The sequence below is a fragment of the Epinephelus moara genome, chromosome 5 (assembly GCF_006386435.1).
Source record: "Epinephelus moara isolate mb chromosome 5, YSFRI_EMoa_1.0, whole genome shotgun sequence".
Classification (NCBI taxonomy): Eukaryota; Metazoa; Chordata; class Actinopteri; order Perciformes; family Serranidae; genus Epinephelus; species Epinephelus moara.
Genome location: NC_065510.1, coordinates 22,114,116 through 22,131,325, shown reverse-complemented (window position 1 = coordinate 22,131,325; position 17,210 = coordinate 22,114,116). Strand labels below are relative to the sequence as shown.

Genomic DNA, 17,210 nt, shown 5'->3' with positions numbered 1-17,210 from the left:
GAGAGGTTCACAAATGAGAAGCTGTTTGTAAATGCACATTCAGCGATTCGCATGATCTGTGAATTTATATTCCAAGTGTGCCTCAAAATGATATTTGTGAAGCAGAGCATGTGCATTTCTGAATTTATATTACAATTGCGAACCAGATCGTGTGCATTAGTGAGTCCGAAATACAACTGTGAACCAGAGCATGTGCATTCGTGAAAAACAAACTTCATTCATTATGAGACTGATCTGACCCCATAGTTTTCTTTGGGTACTCCGGCTTCCTCCCACAGTCCAAAGACATGCATATTAGGTTAATCGGTCACTCTAAATTGGCCGTAGGTGTGAATGTGAGTGTGAATGGTTGTCTGTCTCTATGTGTCAGCCCTGCGATAGTCTGGCAGCCTGTCCAGGGTGTACCCTGCCTCTCGCCCAGTGTCAGCTGGGATAGGCTCCAGCCCCCGTGCGACCCCCAACAGGATAAGCGGTTACAGAAAATGAATGAATCAATATATATAGTCATATAGATATGTGTAAGTTTAACAAAATGTAAACGGGTTGAGTTATGTAAGAATTCACCCCACATACAGTCGTCATGAATGTTGAAATTAGCTATGGGTCTGTGTTTATTTCTGCTGTACAATCGGGCATTTTAACCTGGGTGTCTGGGGGATTGATTCTGTCTTGGAGCCAACCTCAAGCGGCCATTTGATGAACTGCAGCTTTTGGCACTTCCACGTTGGCTTCATTTTTCAGCCTCAGAGATTGCTGCTTGGTATTTCCTAGAAAATGATCAGTATCATGGTACATTTTAGGCTCACTGAGTGGGTTCTTATTACTTATACAAAACAGCAGCCGCACCACTTACCTTTGGAGTGGGTGTAGCTCAAGGACCCACTCCATATAATGCCTGTGAAGCATCATTAGCCTGAATAGAGGTTAAAAGAGGTTAAATCAACATGTAAAAGCTGCTTTGATAGCTGCATAGCTGCTTGGTTGTAGATGATCACTGGTTATTTTCACGTTGATTTTTCACTGAAATGAGTTCGTTGTTTTTATAAAAATGGTATATTTTGCACATGGTAACGCTGCTACATTCTGCCACAACCAAGTTTCCCCGTCAGCAAACATACCCAGAAATCTAGTTTGCTTGTTTCCTCCTTGGGTAAATGAGCTCTTTTCTCTGGGTTAGATGTCCTGAGGCAGCCACTTGGCAGAGGGTGAAAGAAATGGCAAAAAGGCATCCACACAAGTGGGACATGGGAGCAGATGGGACACTGATTGCAGTGTTGTTTACAGCTGTTGAGGTCCTTCCACACTGCTATATAGAGGTCAGAAACTATGTCTGTCTGCCACATTTCACAGCACAGCCACTGAGATACACAGGCATCTCCCCGGCATAGCTCACCATCAATATTAGCAGTTTTAAAGAAACATGACGATGGAGTATATTTTGGGGGTTTTCAGCAACAGGGTTATTTTTTGGGGGATGAGTCTTATTCTTTTAGTCAGTATCAGAGTTATTGTTTTCCTCGAAATGTTCTCACGGAAAAAAATGCAGTCTGCACATGCTCACGCTTTCGATGCTCTCGGAGAAGGAAATAAAAAGGACAGCAGAGAGTGAGAAAGAGAGAGTAACTGGAAGGAAAGCCATCCAACACAAAGGTCTTTGACGATCGTTAACATTTCTTTATGTTCGCATTGAATCACTTTATATGGTTTTACTAGGGACGTTGACCATTTAGGATCGCTCCATCAGGGTACTGACTATAGTCTGTATCTCAAGCAATAATAGCCCAGAGCGGCAGGTGAAATATATGCAAAGTAATCAACCTTTTGCAAAGGCACCTCAGAAGCACACATTTCAACAGCACAGTGTAATCTAATATAGAAGGTGGCATCAACTTGCTTTGCTGAGACATTACTTCCAACAAAGAATTTGCATGGCAAGATCATGTAACTTTTGTCACAGGCAATAAAAATGCTATATACCTCTCATTTCCATTACAGTAGTTGACATACTGCCTGCAATGGGGACTCGATGGTCAGGTAGAAATATGTTGTCATTTTTCACACATATGCATGTGTAATAATTTTAGTAAAATAAAGAAATATATAATTTTGCGGAGGAAACTTTGTCTGTCTATACTTGCTTCATATTTGTATGAGGTCCGTGGCTTTTTTGGTAGCAGTCCTTAGATGGAAATGTCTGCCTGAAATGTGTCTGGTGGCTCATTTCCAGCGAGATTGGCAGCTAATAATCTGTACCCTGGATAATGCTAATAAATGCTGCCTTCAAGTGCTGTCAGAGCACTGCAATTACAGTTTTAGTACACACAAATGATCCAGCAAAGTCATAAACGTGAGACTGGAGAAGATTGGGGATTTTCTGTAGGACCTGAGAGGGTACAATACTGTGTGATTTTAAGCAGACAGGGTTGCACTTGTGAGTCTATTAATTAATTTTTTAGACTACCTGTTCTGCGTCCTATGTTTTTGTTACATTTCAAGTGGTGTTTTAACCTTTGGTGTCTTTTTTTCAAAAAACAACAACAAAAGACAGTCTGTATTATTCTGCCTAAATGAAAACAGTTGCTTAGAAGCATACTTTTGTACATTATTCTATCGTTTTAAAACCCATAGCATTTGTTTTATAGTTTGTCAGTCATCAGAGATCTTGCTGTATTTATACTGAGGCATCTCTCAATTTAATATCTGTGGTTGGGGCAACGTTGCAAGTCAGTGAGCAGGGCTGTTTTATGGCAGCTTTGGATTTACATGTTTTCCCGTCAACTTGATGAAGTACCTTGATTTTTCAGTGATTTAATTTACTGGATGAGCCAAAAAAAAAGGCCATCTGGTTATTTTATTTCTAAAAGGTTTCTCCATTGAACTTTCAGAATGTGATTTTTCATCAATAGAATAATAAAATTATCAGTACCATGATTGCACCACACAGATTTCTCCTTATCACCTCTTTCTAAGCATTTGAAAGGGAACAATGTTTTTGCAACTTTAAATTCTTCAAGTACGAACCTATAGAGTAAAAAAAACAACAAAAAAACAGTACAGCATAGGAGGAGAGAAAAATAATGTCAAGGTAGCAGAGTTGATAGCAATTACGAGCATCTGTTTCTAACAAAGCGTATCATTAATCCATAACGTTGGTGTCTCGCACTACGCTACATCCATGTACAGTATGCATCTCTGCATAATGTGCGGAGTGCGGTGTAGTGATTTGTGGCTCGCACAAACTGAGGAACATAAAAGAGAGATGAACAGACATAAAGCACCGTGTGTGGGAAGCTTGGGAAACTTATAGAGGGTCTCATTAACAAGGCGAGATCCAAAGTGTGTAAAACAGTCTAATGGGATACTGAGCGTATGTGATTTTTGTCCTCAATAGCCTCAGTTTCCGCATCGTAAAAACTGTGGAGTTCACACCAACCACAGAGACTTGACATGATTTAAGTTTAATGATCAATAATGATTTATTTGGAAATTCAATATTCTTGCTGCTTTGCTGACCTGATCTTTGCGTCTGTGACTTGCAGGAATTCCCCTTGAAGCCCATTACAAAGGTTTTATTTCATCAGAGAAAAGTTGGCTGATTTATTGATGTCTCATGTTGTTAAATATGATAGCATTCTAGTAGTTAATGTATTTTTAATAATGCAAATATTTTAATTAGCCCCAACCCCCTCTCTCCATGCATGTAATCTCAAGTGTATAGTGTTTAGTGTTGATGTTTGCTCGGGTCTGCCTCCACACACTCTGATACATCTCCTTCTCCTATCCATCCAAAATAATTCTAGTCTCAGGCCTGTCCCTGAAAGTCAAAGATTTGATTCCCCTCAGATCCCCCCTCAGTTGATAGAGATTCTTTAAGTTGAGCAGAGTCGCTTTTTTTTGTCAGTCAGTGTACATTGTACTTCTCCGGACATTTCGGTCCCCAGATTTAGCTGTAGCATGAGCGCTCCTCGCTCTCATTCTGCTCTCCAATACAGGCAGGTGCAGACCCAGACCCAGACCCAGGGTGAGCCTGAGCGAGACGGAGGCTGCCAGTCAGGCTCTGAGATAACGTTATCTTCTGCCTTTTGCTTGGAAGTGAATTTACAGGTCACAGCAACTTATACAATACAATACAGTCCCCCTGTGTTTTTGTTTGATATCTATTGTTTTTTTTTTAAAGATTATTTTTATGGGCTTTTTGCTTTTAATGACAGGACAGAATGAAATGGGGAGACAGAGAGTGAGTGGGGACTGACATGCAGCAAAGGGTCACAAGCCGGATTCGAACCCGCGGCCGCTGCAGTGAGGCAGTTCCTCTGCACATGGGGCGCCGGCACTATCCACTATGCTACCAACGCCCCGTGATATCTATTGTTGGTACCAAAAAAAAAAAAGTTGTTCTACATTTCTGATCAGTCGTTACCATAGTTAGCACATATTAGCTCACAGGGCTAACTTGGCTTGTTTACTATATTACGTGAATGTCGATGTCGCCATGAATGTCCCACCAAACCCTGCGCAAACTCTCAAACTCTATGGGGATAAAAAAAAAAAGGAAACGAATAGTCAAATATTCGTAATGAACCGCCAATTCTGATTCGGCTGACATGATTCTGAGTCAGGTCTTCTCATTTTATTTTCCACATTGTATTTGTCTAAATAAATTGATGAATAACCCACAAGTTAAAGCCTCAGACTGTGTCAGAGCAAAACTGGGATTACATTCTACAAAAAGTCCTCAATCCACAACCTTAGTGGATTATCAATGGGGACCATCCACCAGGCAGTCAGTTAGCATGTTCTATGGGGGCATCACCACTGAATCAGCTTAATAAGAGCATATTGTTTGGATACGATATACCGTATAATGTGCATAAGTCACATAATGCTTTAGATAGACTAAATCCGATCATATAGTAGATCTGTGTTTGTGTTTGGTGTTTGAGATTGTGTGTGCGTGAGTGTGTGTGTGTCCTTATTGGTGCTTTGAGATGCATAGCCATTGAGGCCATAATTTAGTCCATTATGTCCTCTGGTTTGCAGTCGTAGCCCCAGGCCTCTGGCACTGAACGTTGTGTCATTTGCTACCAACTGGGTTTTTGATGAGAGTGTGTGACCTAGACGCCTCATCCCTCACCACTGTCTCATTCCCTTTATTTACATCTGTCTTTAGCATTCTAATTACTCTCTTTATTGCTTTAGCCTGGAGGAATCTGTTATACTGGAGGAAAAAAAAAGACTAAGGACACTGGAGTTTTAACCAATAATAAAGCAGCATAACTCCTATTACCCATAGGCAAAGATTGGGCCTGCGAGGGTCTCCTGTTATGGGCTGTGGGCAAGACAACTATGGACAGCCTTTTCAGTACAGGGTTTATACGCATTTGCCTTTCTGATGTGTGCTTTAGAAGAATTTGTTTTCACAACCCTTTCACGGTCAAAAGAGAATTGGTTTTCATGATGATGAAATATGTTTCTGGTGTGATTGTATTGTAAGCAAATTGATAGTTTTACCTGAATTCATTTAGTGTATATAATTTCAAACATTTTTACACACTGACACAGATAATTTTGTCTTTTCTGTTTATGCATAAAGCAAGCACGATGCACATTCAGTACATCATCTGCTCCTTTTTTTTCTTTCTTTTTTTTTTTGACAATGTCAATGCAAAAAAACTTTTAAATGCTCTGTCCCTTCCCACCGAATTTTATGAAATAGCATCTAGAGCAGGCACAGCAGTCTTTAATGAGCTCTCAACTTTAAAGACTTGAAGGATATTAACAAGCTGCTTGACAAATGGTGCTTAGAAGCACATTAAAGACGCAGCTAATGGTGCGCATAATGACGGCTAATTTTCGATCAGATATAAATTAGAGCCCCCAACAGTTATTTGCCTTAAGGACTTTATGTAAATGATTCTGTTCTGTATAAACTGAAAACTGAGAGAGTGAGTGAGTGAGCGAGGTAGAGAGGGAGAGGGACTAGCACTCCTTGTGGGTATGATTAATAGATCTGCAACAGAGCACGGCTGTCAAAACCCAATGAACACACATCCACTAGACAGCTCTACCACCTTCTCATTAAGGTCCAATCTCTACGAGGTCTACAACTTACTCATTCGGAACACCAAAACAGCCTCTGAGAACGAGCGAGTCTGAACACTCGGTGGTTGCAAAAGGAAGATCAGGTGAAAAGGGAATGCAAGGAGGAGACCTAGCTGTTCATAAACGTGTATACCCATCCGACGTTGTTAAATATTTGATGGCTGAAGGCACTTTGATGCCATCAATTTACGCATTAGGTCATAATGCATCACCGAGTACACACGGTGTGACTGAATTAAATGATGAACACATTTAGTTAATAGCTTATATATTCATATACACATTATGAAGAATCCACAGATTAAGAGCTGTCATTCTGATGTCAAAGGTCCTGGCGTGTGCGTCCTACATGAAACAGCGCTGATTTGATCCCCCTAGTTAACGATTGAATATCCTGTCTGAGTGACTGAATATGTTTCAGTGCTCTAAACAGGATACTTTGGGATATTTTTTTTGTTTTTCTGTATAATATAAAATGTCTTTAACATAAGTCTGTTGACACAAATAATGATCAACATAGACAAACAGACAGTTTGAATTTTGTACAGTGTCATTGTGTCATTTGTAAAAACGTGATTTATTAAAGCACATGACTCCAATATTTATCATATATAAGATTACCCTGCTTTATCTTGTCTTCGCTGATCAGTCCTGAGGTAACCAAGCTTCGGCTGGACGTGTTTCTGTGACACTGCAAGTTTTTTAATTTACAGCACAGCGTGGTTTGCTGATATAAAGTTATTGAGCACGCTGTTTTTGGCATTTACGGAAGGTGAAAATAACTAAAACCTGTTTAAAACGTTATCATTCAGATCATATGATACAAAGACTATTTAGTCTAGACTTTTTTAGTGTGTTTAGTAAATAAATGTTTATTAATCAATACAAGAAGAAAAAAAGCAAATTAATAAGGAATGTTTTAGGTAAAAAGGAATGGATATCACATGATTAAGTCTTCTAAGTTATTTTATTTTGATGAGCATTTGATTCTCACTTAGTAAATTCTTGTTGAAGTTGATCATCTTTCCTTTTCTGAATAATAAACTGCTGGTTCTGGTTGAAAACAGTCTCGTCCATTAAACTTAAAAGTTTTAACTTTTACAAACTCAACCGACCATCTTGTTCCGTCTTTTTTAAAGTCTGGCGATGCCATGTGCCTTCATTTTCATTTTCACGGGTAGACATTTTATGTTTGTAAGTCTAAACAGCACTTGAGCACAAGCACCAAATAACAATTTCATAAAATGCTAATGAAATTATATCGGAATTCATCTCCTTGAGGAACATTTTTGTCCTCTTGCCTACATAGACACTAGTGTAACAGTGCAAATAGTGTTTTATTAACTGGTGTTCTTCACACTCCCCTAGCTGTAAGAAAAAGTACTGCGAATGATTAATAATATTGGTGACAGACAAAGAAAAAGGTCAGTTCTTATTTTTCACAATAATCATAACTTCATAATAATCTTCATTAAAATAAGCCGTAATTGGCAGCACAATGGGTCCCAGTCCCATTCCCCAGACTGGACTTACTGTTGAATTATTTACCATTATCTATATTGGTAAACCCCAGTGGCATCCATATTGCTTAACTCACTGAACACATAATTTGTCCTTGATAGTGTCTAAAACATGCTCGCCATGTTGGAGGTAGCTGTATTGCAACAGTCTAGCCGGGGTGTAGACAGTATTCTCCCTCAAGCAAAAGCGTTTGAATATTCATTTAGTTTCATGTTGAGAAATAGAAATCCACAAATTCACAAAATGGCATCAACTGTAGCTATAGACGATAAATCTACAAAAACTAAGAATTGCATTGCTGAATTTTATAGAAATTAAACAAAACATTATTATTCTATTAATAACAAATGTATTAAAGAAATAAAAAGCTCCGGGGAGAAAGGTAGAAACTTGGTTATGCATCCAAATCATTATTTTGGTGGCAGCCACATGTCAGGGGTGACTGTGGCCTCTCAGCACCACCCTCTAATCACGCCCCTGAGCTATTTTAGTTATGAAGGCTGTGAACGTTTCCACTGGCATTAAATTAACAGGGACTTTTTGTTTGTTTGCTTTTCAGAGCAAATCACATTTTTTTTATTCATATCGAAATAAAAAAAAAGGTGCGTAATAAAACATCGGTATCTTAAAGTTTTGATTTGACGCAGGCTGCGCGCAAACAGCATACGAATTTTCTTTTATTTTTGCATTGGAAAAATATGCGATGTTAAATTACAAAACTCTAAATCTAAAGCACTGTGTTTGAATACATCGGTGTCATAAATTTTTAATAAAGAAGGAATTCTCGTCTGTGCGTTTTTGGACAGTATCCAGTGTTTGCATCACATCTACATTTCTTCCATTACATTTCAAAGCGCCGGCCTGTCCCTCAAACTATTCTGTGTGTGTACTCTTCCACTGCAAGAAAAAATATTTCCAGAGTTACAGAATGACCAAACTTTTATTTTTCCAGGTTGGACAGGTGTGGATTTAACACACTAACTGGTCATGTGGTTAAATTAACAAGTCAGTCTACAATCAGCATAAAAAAGAAAGGACTTTAAAGTGTTTTTCGATGTTAAAAATGAGCTGTATTTGAACAAAAAGTATGCCTACCCCTGGCATCAAGTCATCTGTTTATGAGTGCGCGCGTGGCTGGTGCGTGCGTGCGCGTGCGATTATATTAGAGAGAGCACGAGGGGGGAGAGACAGAGAGAGATGGAGCTGTTTCATTGGCAGACACAGTGTGGCTTTGCCTCCTTTTGCATGCCATCCTAGATCAAAAAGTATCCCACCAAAATCCTTCTAGGCATCCAACGCTGCCCCATCGATTAGTTCCTGGAAAACACTTAACAAACTAATGACCATTGATGGCTGATTAATATTGCATCAACAACAACTGATTGGCGACAGTATCAAATGGCCGATCGCAGCTTAACATTCATGCAGCCATCTGACGGGTTTGTTGCACAATATTTTGGCGGCGCGTGAGAGCCCAACAGATGATAAATAAAAAGGGGGTTATACGGTGCGCGGCGCGTTCAATTCGTGGCGCACACTTCGTCTAATTCGAGAGCAGTCGCGTCTTTGAAGGCAGACACTTGGCGTAAATGTACAGTTAAAATATTCTACTTTCAGGTCCCCAGGCGGAGCTCCGACAGTCCCTGGCCTCATTAAATTTTCATCAGTATCCCTGTGAAAGGGGGGAAATGTTCAGGGGAAAGAGAAAAATAAAACAGAGGGCGTAATTATAACAAAAGGAAACAGCGCTGCCCTTTTCGTTTTGTAGCAAGGCTCCCACAGTGTCGTGCTGTATGTACGGGTTGCAATGTATGGAGCACATGCAGCACGATGTGAGCACTGTGGCTTTAAGGTAAACTGTTTGCTTCACATATTTATCATATAAAAAAAGACCTTCGATTTTCCTCATTGTGCTGCTGAGGCCTTTCTGCTCCACGAGTGTGTGTGTGTGTGTGTTATTTTTTTGCAGTGCAGGGGCCACATTGATTCGCTATCAAAGAATCCAGATCGATTTTCTCCCAATATGTGAAAGTGAAAGCAGGGAGCAGCAGTCTGGTTGAGGAGCTGCTTGCACGCCTGTCTGTCTGTCTATGTGTGTGTGTGTGTGTGTGTGTGTGTGTGTGTGTGTGTGTGTGTGTGTGTGTGTCTGCGTGTGTGTGTGTGTGTGTGTGTGCAGAGCTCCGGCTTGTCAAGCAGCAGCAGCAGCAGCAGCAGCGAGGCTCACTGCATAAAGTTAATTTCAATTCCCGATGAGACACTCACTCGGCAGCCCTCCCTGACCAGCGGTAATTAACAGGGATAGCTAATGACTACTTAACTCGCTCTTCATAATTATCTGGTTTTCATAATTCGATGTGTAATTTAATAATTCGCTCTTATTAACGTATTAAGTGAATGGCTCATTTAGGGGAAATTAGAAGCACTCACCAGGAGCATCTTTTAATTGATGAACCATCATCGCTGTCTCATTAATAAGGCTCGTTTTGATACTCTTAATTTGTCACGAGGATGGCGGGTGAACATGTTTGGTTTATGGATCCAGTGTTATGGAGGCGTTGTCTTTGCAGTTTAGAGCCATTTTCTTAAGACGGTTATTATTGGATAAATATTGAGGAAGGGTGTCCTGTGTAATTAATAAAATAAAAACAAGTCAGAACAATTGGTGGACATTGTCTCGCTGTGACACTGTTAGAAAAGCCTGGGAAAAAAATGATGGTTTGAAAAATAATATGAAGAAAACTATTGGTTATTTTAGAATAAATTATTTTCTGTATCGCACTAATTCCTCCTCCAGCTACAATTACCTGCAGTGATCAATTTGAAAATGATCCCCACATAATCCCATGCAAATGTATTCCAGGTGCTGTAAATAATCAGTGTAAATGCAGAGGACAGGTTTCAGAAATGCAAATGCTGGGCTCGTGCAGCCTCTCAGGTATCTGTCCATGGTGCTGAAACGCTTGCTCAGCGCTCAACAAGCCAGCCAGCCCTGGAGCCCCCCAAACAGCAACTCTGCTATGGACATGACATTCAAAATGCTCCCCTCTTCTTCTTCTTCTTCTTTTTCTTTTTTTTTTTACACCCTCCTCCTCCTCATATCTAACCATAACTTCCAACCAAAGGTTTTTGCTTCAAAGCCTGCGTGCCCGCATGCACGAACGACGCATGTTTGAGTGTGTATTTAAATAGAGACGGGCACGTTGGCAGGCGAGCTGTTTTTCTGGCGGGCTGACATCTGGCAAGTCTGCGCTCCAGGGACCCATCCAGCTCTCCATAGACCCCCTGATTAGACTCTAATAGAATATTAGCATTTGCTCTCAGGTAAGGCAACAGTGAGCTGCATAAGCTGGCAGCAAGTCAGTGGAGGAGCCACGTGTGTCTTTAACATTGATGGAATAGAGTAAGAGGGGCTCCTGTAAGGCCTGCTTTGTGATGAGGCCTGGAGGAGGACGGTGTGCAGACAAAATAGCTGCTTCTAATTACATTTTACGTTTTCATTTGAGTTATTCATCTATTATATTACAGTGGGAGAACAGATTGGGTTGTGGGGGGTTGTGTCTTGCTCATGGGCACTGTGACAGGGCTCATGGCTGTCTGCAACACCCAACCTGACACCTTTTGGTAACGGCAAACTCACGTTACCTTTAACAAAAGCCCAAATGGCAATATTTGTAGTCAGATAAGCCTAAATAATCCACAGCATGTCTTTTAATAGCTGAGCAGCCCACAGCTAAAGCGTTTCCAGCCTCCTCATCAATAAATAAATAGCTGAATAAATAAAAGAATATTAATATGTCTGGATGAGCCACATTACACAGTGCAGTCATGGAAAACGTCCAATTAAATGTTAAAGTTTGTTCTTTAATGAAACACATATTGCAGTTCAATAATTAAATAAATTAAAATTACATGGATGTAATAAATTAATAGAATAATTTAACCAGGAACCAAAAAAGCAACATACATTACAGAAATAAGTTACCTCAGCTAAAACAGCAATACAGCAAAAACCTGTACGGGATATATTTATGTGCATCGACTGGTTCCAATGAAATATTTACATTGTACACGTATACTTCCATGAAGCTGTTTTCTTTTCTCTTCAAGAAAAAACATTAATTAAACAAGGTGATTTTTAACAAGCAACGACTTCATAATGATGCGCGTATATTTATACAAATAAATAGCAGAAAACATACATAAAATAATTTTAAAAAGAGAATACTATCTCATATATATCTCGATTGTACCATCTCAAATGTTAAAAATCGTAAACTGAAATTTGTGACTGTCTATTTCACAGTCGTTTTCCCTTTAAAACCAGAACAACACGCTTAACTTGCTGTCAGAATTTGATTTTCTCAAGCAAAACGAGGAGGGGGGGAATCCCAATAAATATATAATGAAGTAAACATGACCTCACTCAATAAATAGTTCATAAGATACCGGCCCACGCTGGATTGTAAACTTATTGCAGCCGGCGAGAAATCATATTTTTTTAATTGCGAGATTCTGTGAAATCCTTACAAGTGAGTCACTATTTCGATATTTCCACATAAACTGAGGCCTTATAATAAACAACCCTACCTTAGTCCAAACCCCGGGTATCTTGAAAATAGATCCCTGACTTCGATCACACATGGTAACAAAATAAGTGGAATTAATTACACATTTAGACACAAAATGAAGTGTGTGACAAGTAAATTATTAATTTACAGAGGGATATTTGGCAGTAATCTAATATTAGCTTTCGAGACCAAGTAGTGTGTTATCCTCTTAATCCCCTCATGGACCCTGAATAAATGTCAGACTGCATCGTCATGAACTCAAGAGGGAAAATGTAGCTTATCCTATAAGCCAAAAATATAAACACCAATAGTCACCAACCAAGTGCTTTGAGTTAAACTAGCCCCGCTGTGTGTAAATAATGCTATTTTCATTGGGGGGTATTTCTGCTAATGCAAACTAATAGTCCTCATTGGAAATTAATCACAAATAAAAATGAAAGCATATAGAGTCCTGTAAGTCATACTGCGTTGACATTAAAAAGGTGAAGCATAGTAAGTGTGGAAACAGTGGTTCTTACTTGCTCTGTCAAACGATGCTTTACTTGACTCCACGTCTCTCCTTTGCGAGTAAAAGACGTGACTGTGGGTTGTGTTTTTTTCTCGAGTTTTTCAGTCATTGTTCAATTTTAGGAATTTTTCGAAGTTCAAAGCACAAAGTCATCGATGATTGAAAAAAAGGTGTGAGATAGGAAATATGATACAAATCGTCTCTAAACAGTTCCAAGTCTTTTGGTGGGTGGTGGTTTAAAGCGATATTTTTTTTAGACGCATGCAGAGTATTTCATTCGTTTCTGTTTCTGTCGCTGGTTGCAAAACCAGACCCGCACCACGTTCTTTTTGAGGTCCAGCTTTTCTGCGATTGCAGCGATTTTCTCCGAGGAGGGACGCGGCTGAATGGCAAAATAGGCCTCCAATGATCTCTTCTCTGGCGCGGCTATCGACGTGCGCTTCCTCTTTTTCTCCGCGCCGTTGAACAATTCGGGTTTATTAAGTTTCTCCCTGTGTGATTTCTCGGCTTCTTCTAGCCACGCTTGCAGGATGGGCTTCAAAGCAATCATGTTGTTGTGAGAGAGCGTGAGGGACTCGAATCGGCAGATGGTGCTTTGGCTGAGGGAGCCCACCCCAGGAATCTTCAGGCTGGCTAACGCTGACCCTACATCCGCCTGGGTAACCCCGAGTTTGATCCGTCTCTGCTTAAACCTCTCTGCGAAGGCTTCCAAGTCCCTTGGATCGGCGTCCACGTCGCTCATGCCCATGTGCGGTGGTAGCCCGTGGGCATGAGCCATGTTGATGGCTGCCTGGTGCATGTGGTTCATGCCCGCCATGTGGGCAGGGTGCGCAGGCGTGGAAACCACCGAGCCATCCGGCCCTGCCATGGCTCCTAGTGCCAGTCCCGGGGTGATGTGGTCCAGCAGGTCCCCCTCCAGTGCCTGGTGAGGCTGGTGGTGGTGGTGATGGTGGTGGTGATGGTGGTGGCCAGCCAAGGCGGACGGATGAGAAATAGGCACCGAGGAGGAGGAGGAGGAAGACGAGGTGCAGGGGAGAGTGTTCATGGTGTGGTAGGTTGCGTCCGGCTTGAAGGGACTGTGATGTGGAGGGTGGTGGTGGCTCTTGGTCTGCGAGACTATATCCACCGCCGCTAGAGCTTCAGCCCGGGCCAACAAACTCTCATCCAAGCCTCCGAATATATTGCTCTGCAATTGCAAATAGAATGCACACATAACTGTCAGCAGGGAATTCTCCCTCCACTCCTCGGTTTAAAACATTTCCAGAATGTGAAAAAAAGAAATCCTAAAAAAGGAGCACACAAAACAAGACACATGCAACATCCCAGGTCATAAAAATTAATACGCAAGGCAAAGCCGACTGAATACATAAGTTGAGCAGAGGAAAAAAATATGGAGGTGTTGGGTGATTTGCTGTGCAGACATGAAAAAAACATCAAGCAAAAAAGTGGGCTGTCAAAATGTGCCTTTAAGCAGTGATTATGCAGAATACGTACCGGTGGGGTTGGGAGACAGGCTCTGCGCATCGCCTCCGAGCTGCTGCTGCCGCTGCTGCTGATGATGGTGCTGCTGTGTCGGGAGGACGAGCAGGAGGACGAGGGCGCATTGGAAGTGGAGGATGAGGAATGCAACGAGTACTTGGGTTCGGGCAAGCTGGTGTGAGCCATGGCAAAAGGCTGCTTGCTGTTCAGAGACATCATCATCATATTTGCAGGCGTCCGAGCCTCGGCAAGTTCCTTTTAATAAGTTAAGACTCCGCCTCCTCAGTCGGGAGTTGAAGCCCAATTGCTTCGCAGGAATCTCAAGTCACTGTCGAATAAAGTGTAGGCTGAAGACGGTCGTCCAACACTGAAGTTATCACATCTATTTATTATTACTAGCGGAGGTATGGAGGTGTCTCGTCTTTTTGGCGAATGAGATATCGCAGGCACCAACCAGCCATGCAACTGAGCGCAGCCGATACCTTTTCCGTTGTGGACTTGTGGCGCGATTGTTCAAAAACAAAAAAAATAACCTGTTTTTTTCTCCTGCAACCCTCTTATATAAATATTTTTTTTTTTTTGCCGTGGATTTTTTTTGTGCCAGAACTCCTCATAGACGACGCCAAAAACAAAATTCAAAAAAAGTTTCTCTCCGTCTCTTAGGATTTCCAAAATACTTCAAGTTTGAAACTGTTGCCGCTTTCGTTGACCTGTTTGGGTTTTGTGTCAAAAGTTTCCGTCTTGAAATGACCGTAAGTGAGAAGTAATGGCGGTGACAGTCTCTGTGCTGTACCTCTTCGACTACGTTGAATGCTGCGGGGACCCGAACTGCCTCTGCTCTGAGGCGAAGGGCAGACTGAGTCTCTCTCCGCCTCTATCTCTCTCCCTCTCTTACTCTCTCACTCACACACACACACACACACACACACACACACACCCTCTCTCTCCCTCTCCCTGCACATGCACAGCTCTCTGTCTCTCACCCTCTCACATACACACACTCTTTTCAGCTGTACCTGAAAAACCCTTTCATGATTTATTATTCTTCATTAGCCACACCACCACCACCTCCACCACCACCGCCGCCGCCGCCGCTGGGGACTCTGCGCATGGGCAGTCTGCGACAAGGCATTTATTTCAAATGACTACTTCTTACCACCAACACCTCGTTACCACCACCACGTCTTATGAAGTTCAGGGACTTTTTTTGTATTCTGATTATTGCACCTGAAATTATTTTTTACAGTTGATTATTGTAAATAGATGGAATGCAAAATAGAAAATTGCGTCTCTGAGGAGAATACCATGGACAGCTCCTGTCCTCCATTTAGATTAAAATACATAAATTGTAAATTCAAATATATATTACAATGATTTTATTATGACACCTGCGTTTAAATTAATTTAACTGGGCTGGCTCAGATTATTTATAAAATTTCGCTTGCTTCTTTTCCTCCTTTGTTGCTATGACAATTGTATTAATCTTAGACTAACTTGAGGAAAATACCAGAAATAAATTGCTTAATTTTGTGGGGGAATTCTTACCTATTTTGCACTATTTTGTATTGTTTTCTGCATGGACAAAACGGACACTAGTTCCTCAGTGAGCGACGACAAAAGTGGATATTTTAAAATAATTAGCACTATTTAATTGCGAATCTATATACTTGTCATAGCAGGCTATTATCTTATGTCTCTTCTAATTAAGCCACATCATCGGTAACGCAATTAAGACATTTAATCACGTTGTAATTAACGAGAGGGGGGTGTCTTAATTTGTTTAATATGGTCACGTCTATAGGATGAGATAATTGTTATGATGTAAGTCTCTCTCGGAGGTTGGAAAGCATTGTTATGGAAAACAATGCCTCGTGGATTTTTTGTTTTTCCTTTTTTCCTGTGTGGCTCTAATTTTTCAAAACACTCCTCTCTCTCTGTCTACACACACACACACACACACAGAGGAAGAAGGTGTGACATGTGGCAGTTATGAAGCAGTGATCAATGTCTTTGACAGACAGTGGGGTTGACCCCTTAATCACCTTAAATGTGTTGCCCTAAATCGCTAATGTTAAAGATTCCACAGTAAATGAGATGAAAAATATTAAGTGTGATGTTATCCTCATCACAGGCTACACATCACCGCCCCGGTATGTGGCCACAGCCTGTGCACCGCCTCAATAAAAGCGTCCTAATGGAGGCTACCGGTGTTACAGTGTTAACGTGACGGCACACGCGCTCTCCTGAATACGTCGAAGTGCTGTCAGTTCCCGTTTTCTTTCTGTTGTTGTTTTGATCCACGTAGACATTTAATGCGTCCCCACGGCTGCGACAGAAACCCTGTTGGTGTTGCTGCATGGCAGTTTCACATTGCAAGAGAGCCATCCAGCTGCAGAAATATGTCGCCTCCCCAGCGGGACAACAGGCGCCGCTGGAGCCACCTCCAGACATCAGGAGACAGAGATCAGGCTCAGGAGACATCAAGGAGCAATCAGTGTCTGCTCACATATACCGACAGACTGATTTATGATGAAACTTTAAAGAAATCATTTATATTTCACCACCTCTAAATTGGTGTATGAAATTTTCATCCACAATGAAACACACACAAAAAAAGTATATCTTAAGTCAAATAAATCAGCCCGACCTGCTCCCCTGCAATTGACTTTGAAGTACATTTTCAACACTTTTTCCTGAGTGCGTTCACGTACCTAAGGCTTTTACGTCCTGTGCCAACAGGCTTTTCACGTTTGAGGGAGGACAGTTTGTCAGACTGGTTAACAGAATCACCTTTGAAGGGTCTGCCATGGCAAACAGAAACACTATGAGGTGGCAAACCCGGATATTTCAGTAAGAATCACACACCTCTTTTTTTTTTTGCACTGATATAGGAATTATTTAGATAACATAAAATGTAGTTTTATGTTTGTAATTTTTATTTTATTTTTTACATATATGGACTATGTTAGCACATTGTATGCAAAATATCTTTAATTATTTATTAGCAAAAATAAATTAATAAATCCAACTCA

The 17,210-nt window shown here is 41.0% G+C and overlaps 2 protein-coding genes across 2 annotated transcripts in view; both read right to left on the bottom strand.

Moving 5' to 3' along the window:
* The window catches only part of LOC126390617 (FRAS1-related extracellular matrix protein 2-like), a 372,466-nt gene that overhangs the window by 215,791 nt on the left and 139,465 nt on the right, over nt 1–17,210 (bottom strand). The gene's annotated exons all lie outside the window — the stretch shown is intronic.
* On the bottom strand, nt 11,476–15,173 carry pou4f2 (POU class 4 homeobox 2). The gene is made up of 2 exons (XM_050045015.1): nt 14,194–15,173; nt 11,476–13,885 (listed from the first exon to the last, which is right to left on the bottom strand). The coding sequence occupies exons 1-2, from the start codon at nt 14,401–14,403 to the stop codon at nt 12,953–12,955; spliced, it is 1,143 nt and encodes a 380-aa protein (XP_049900972.1). The 5' UTR covers nt 14,404–15,173; the 3' UTR covers nt 11,476–12,952.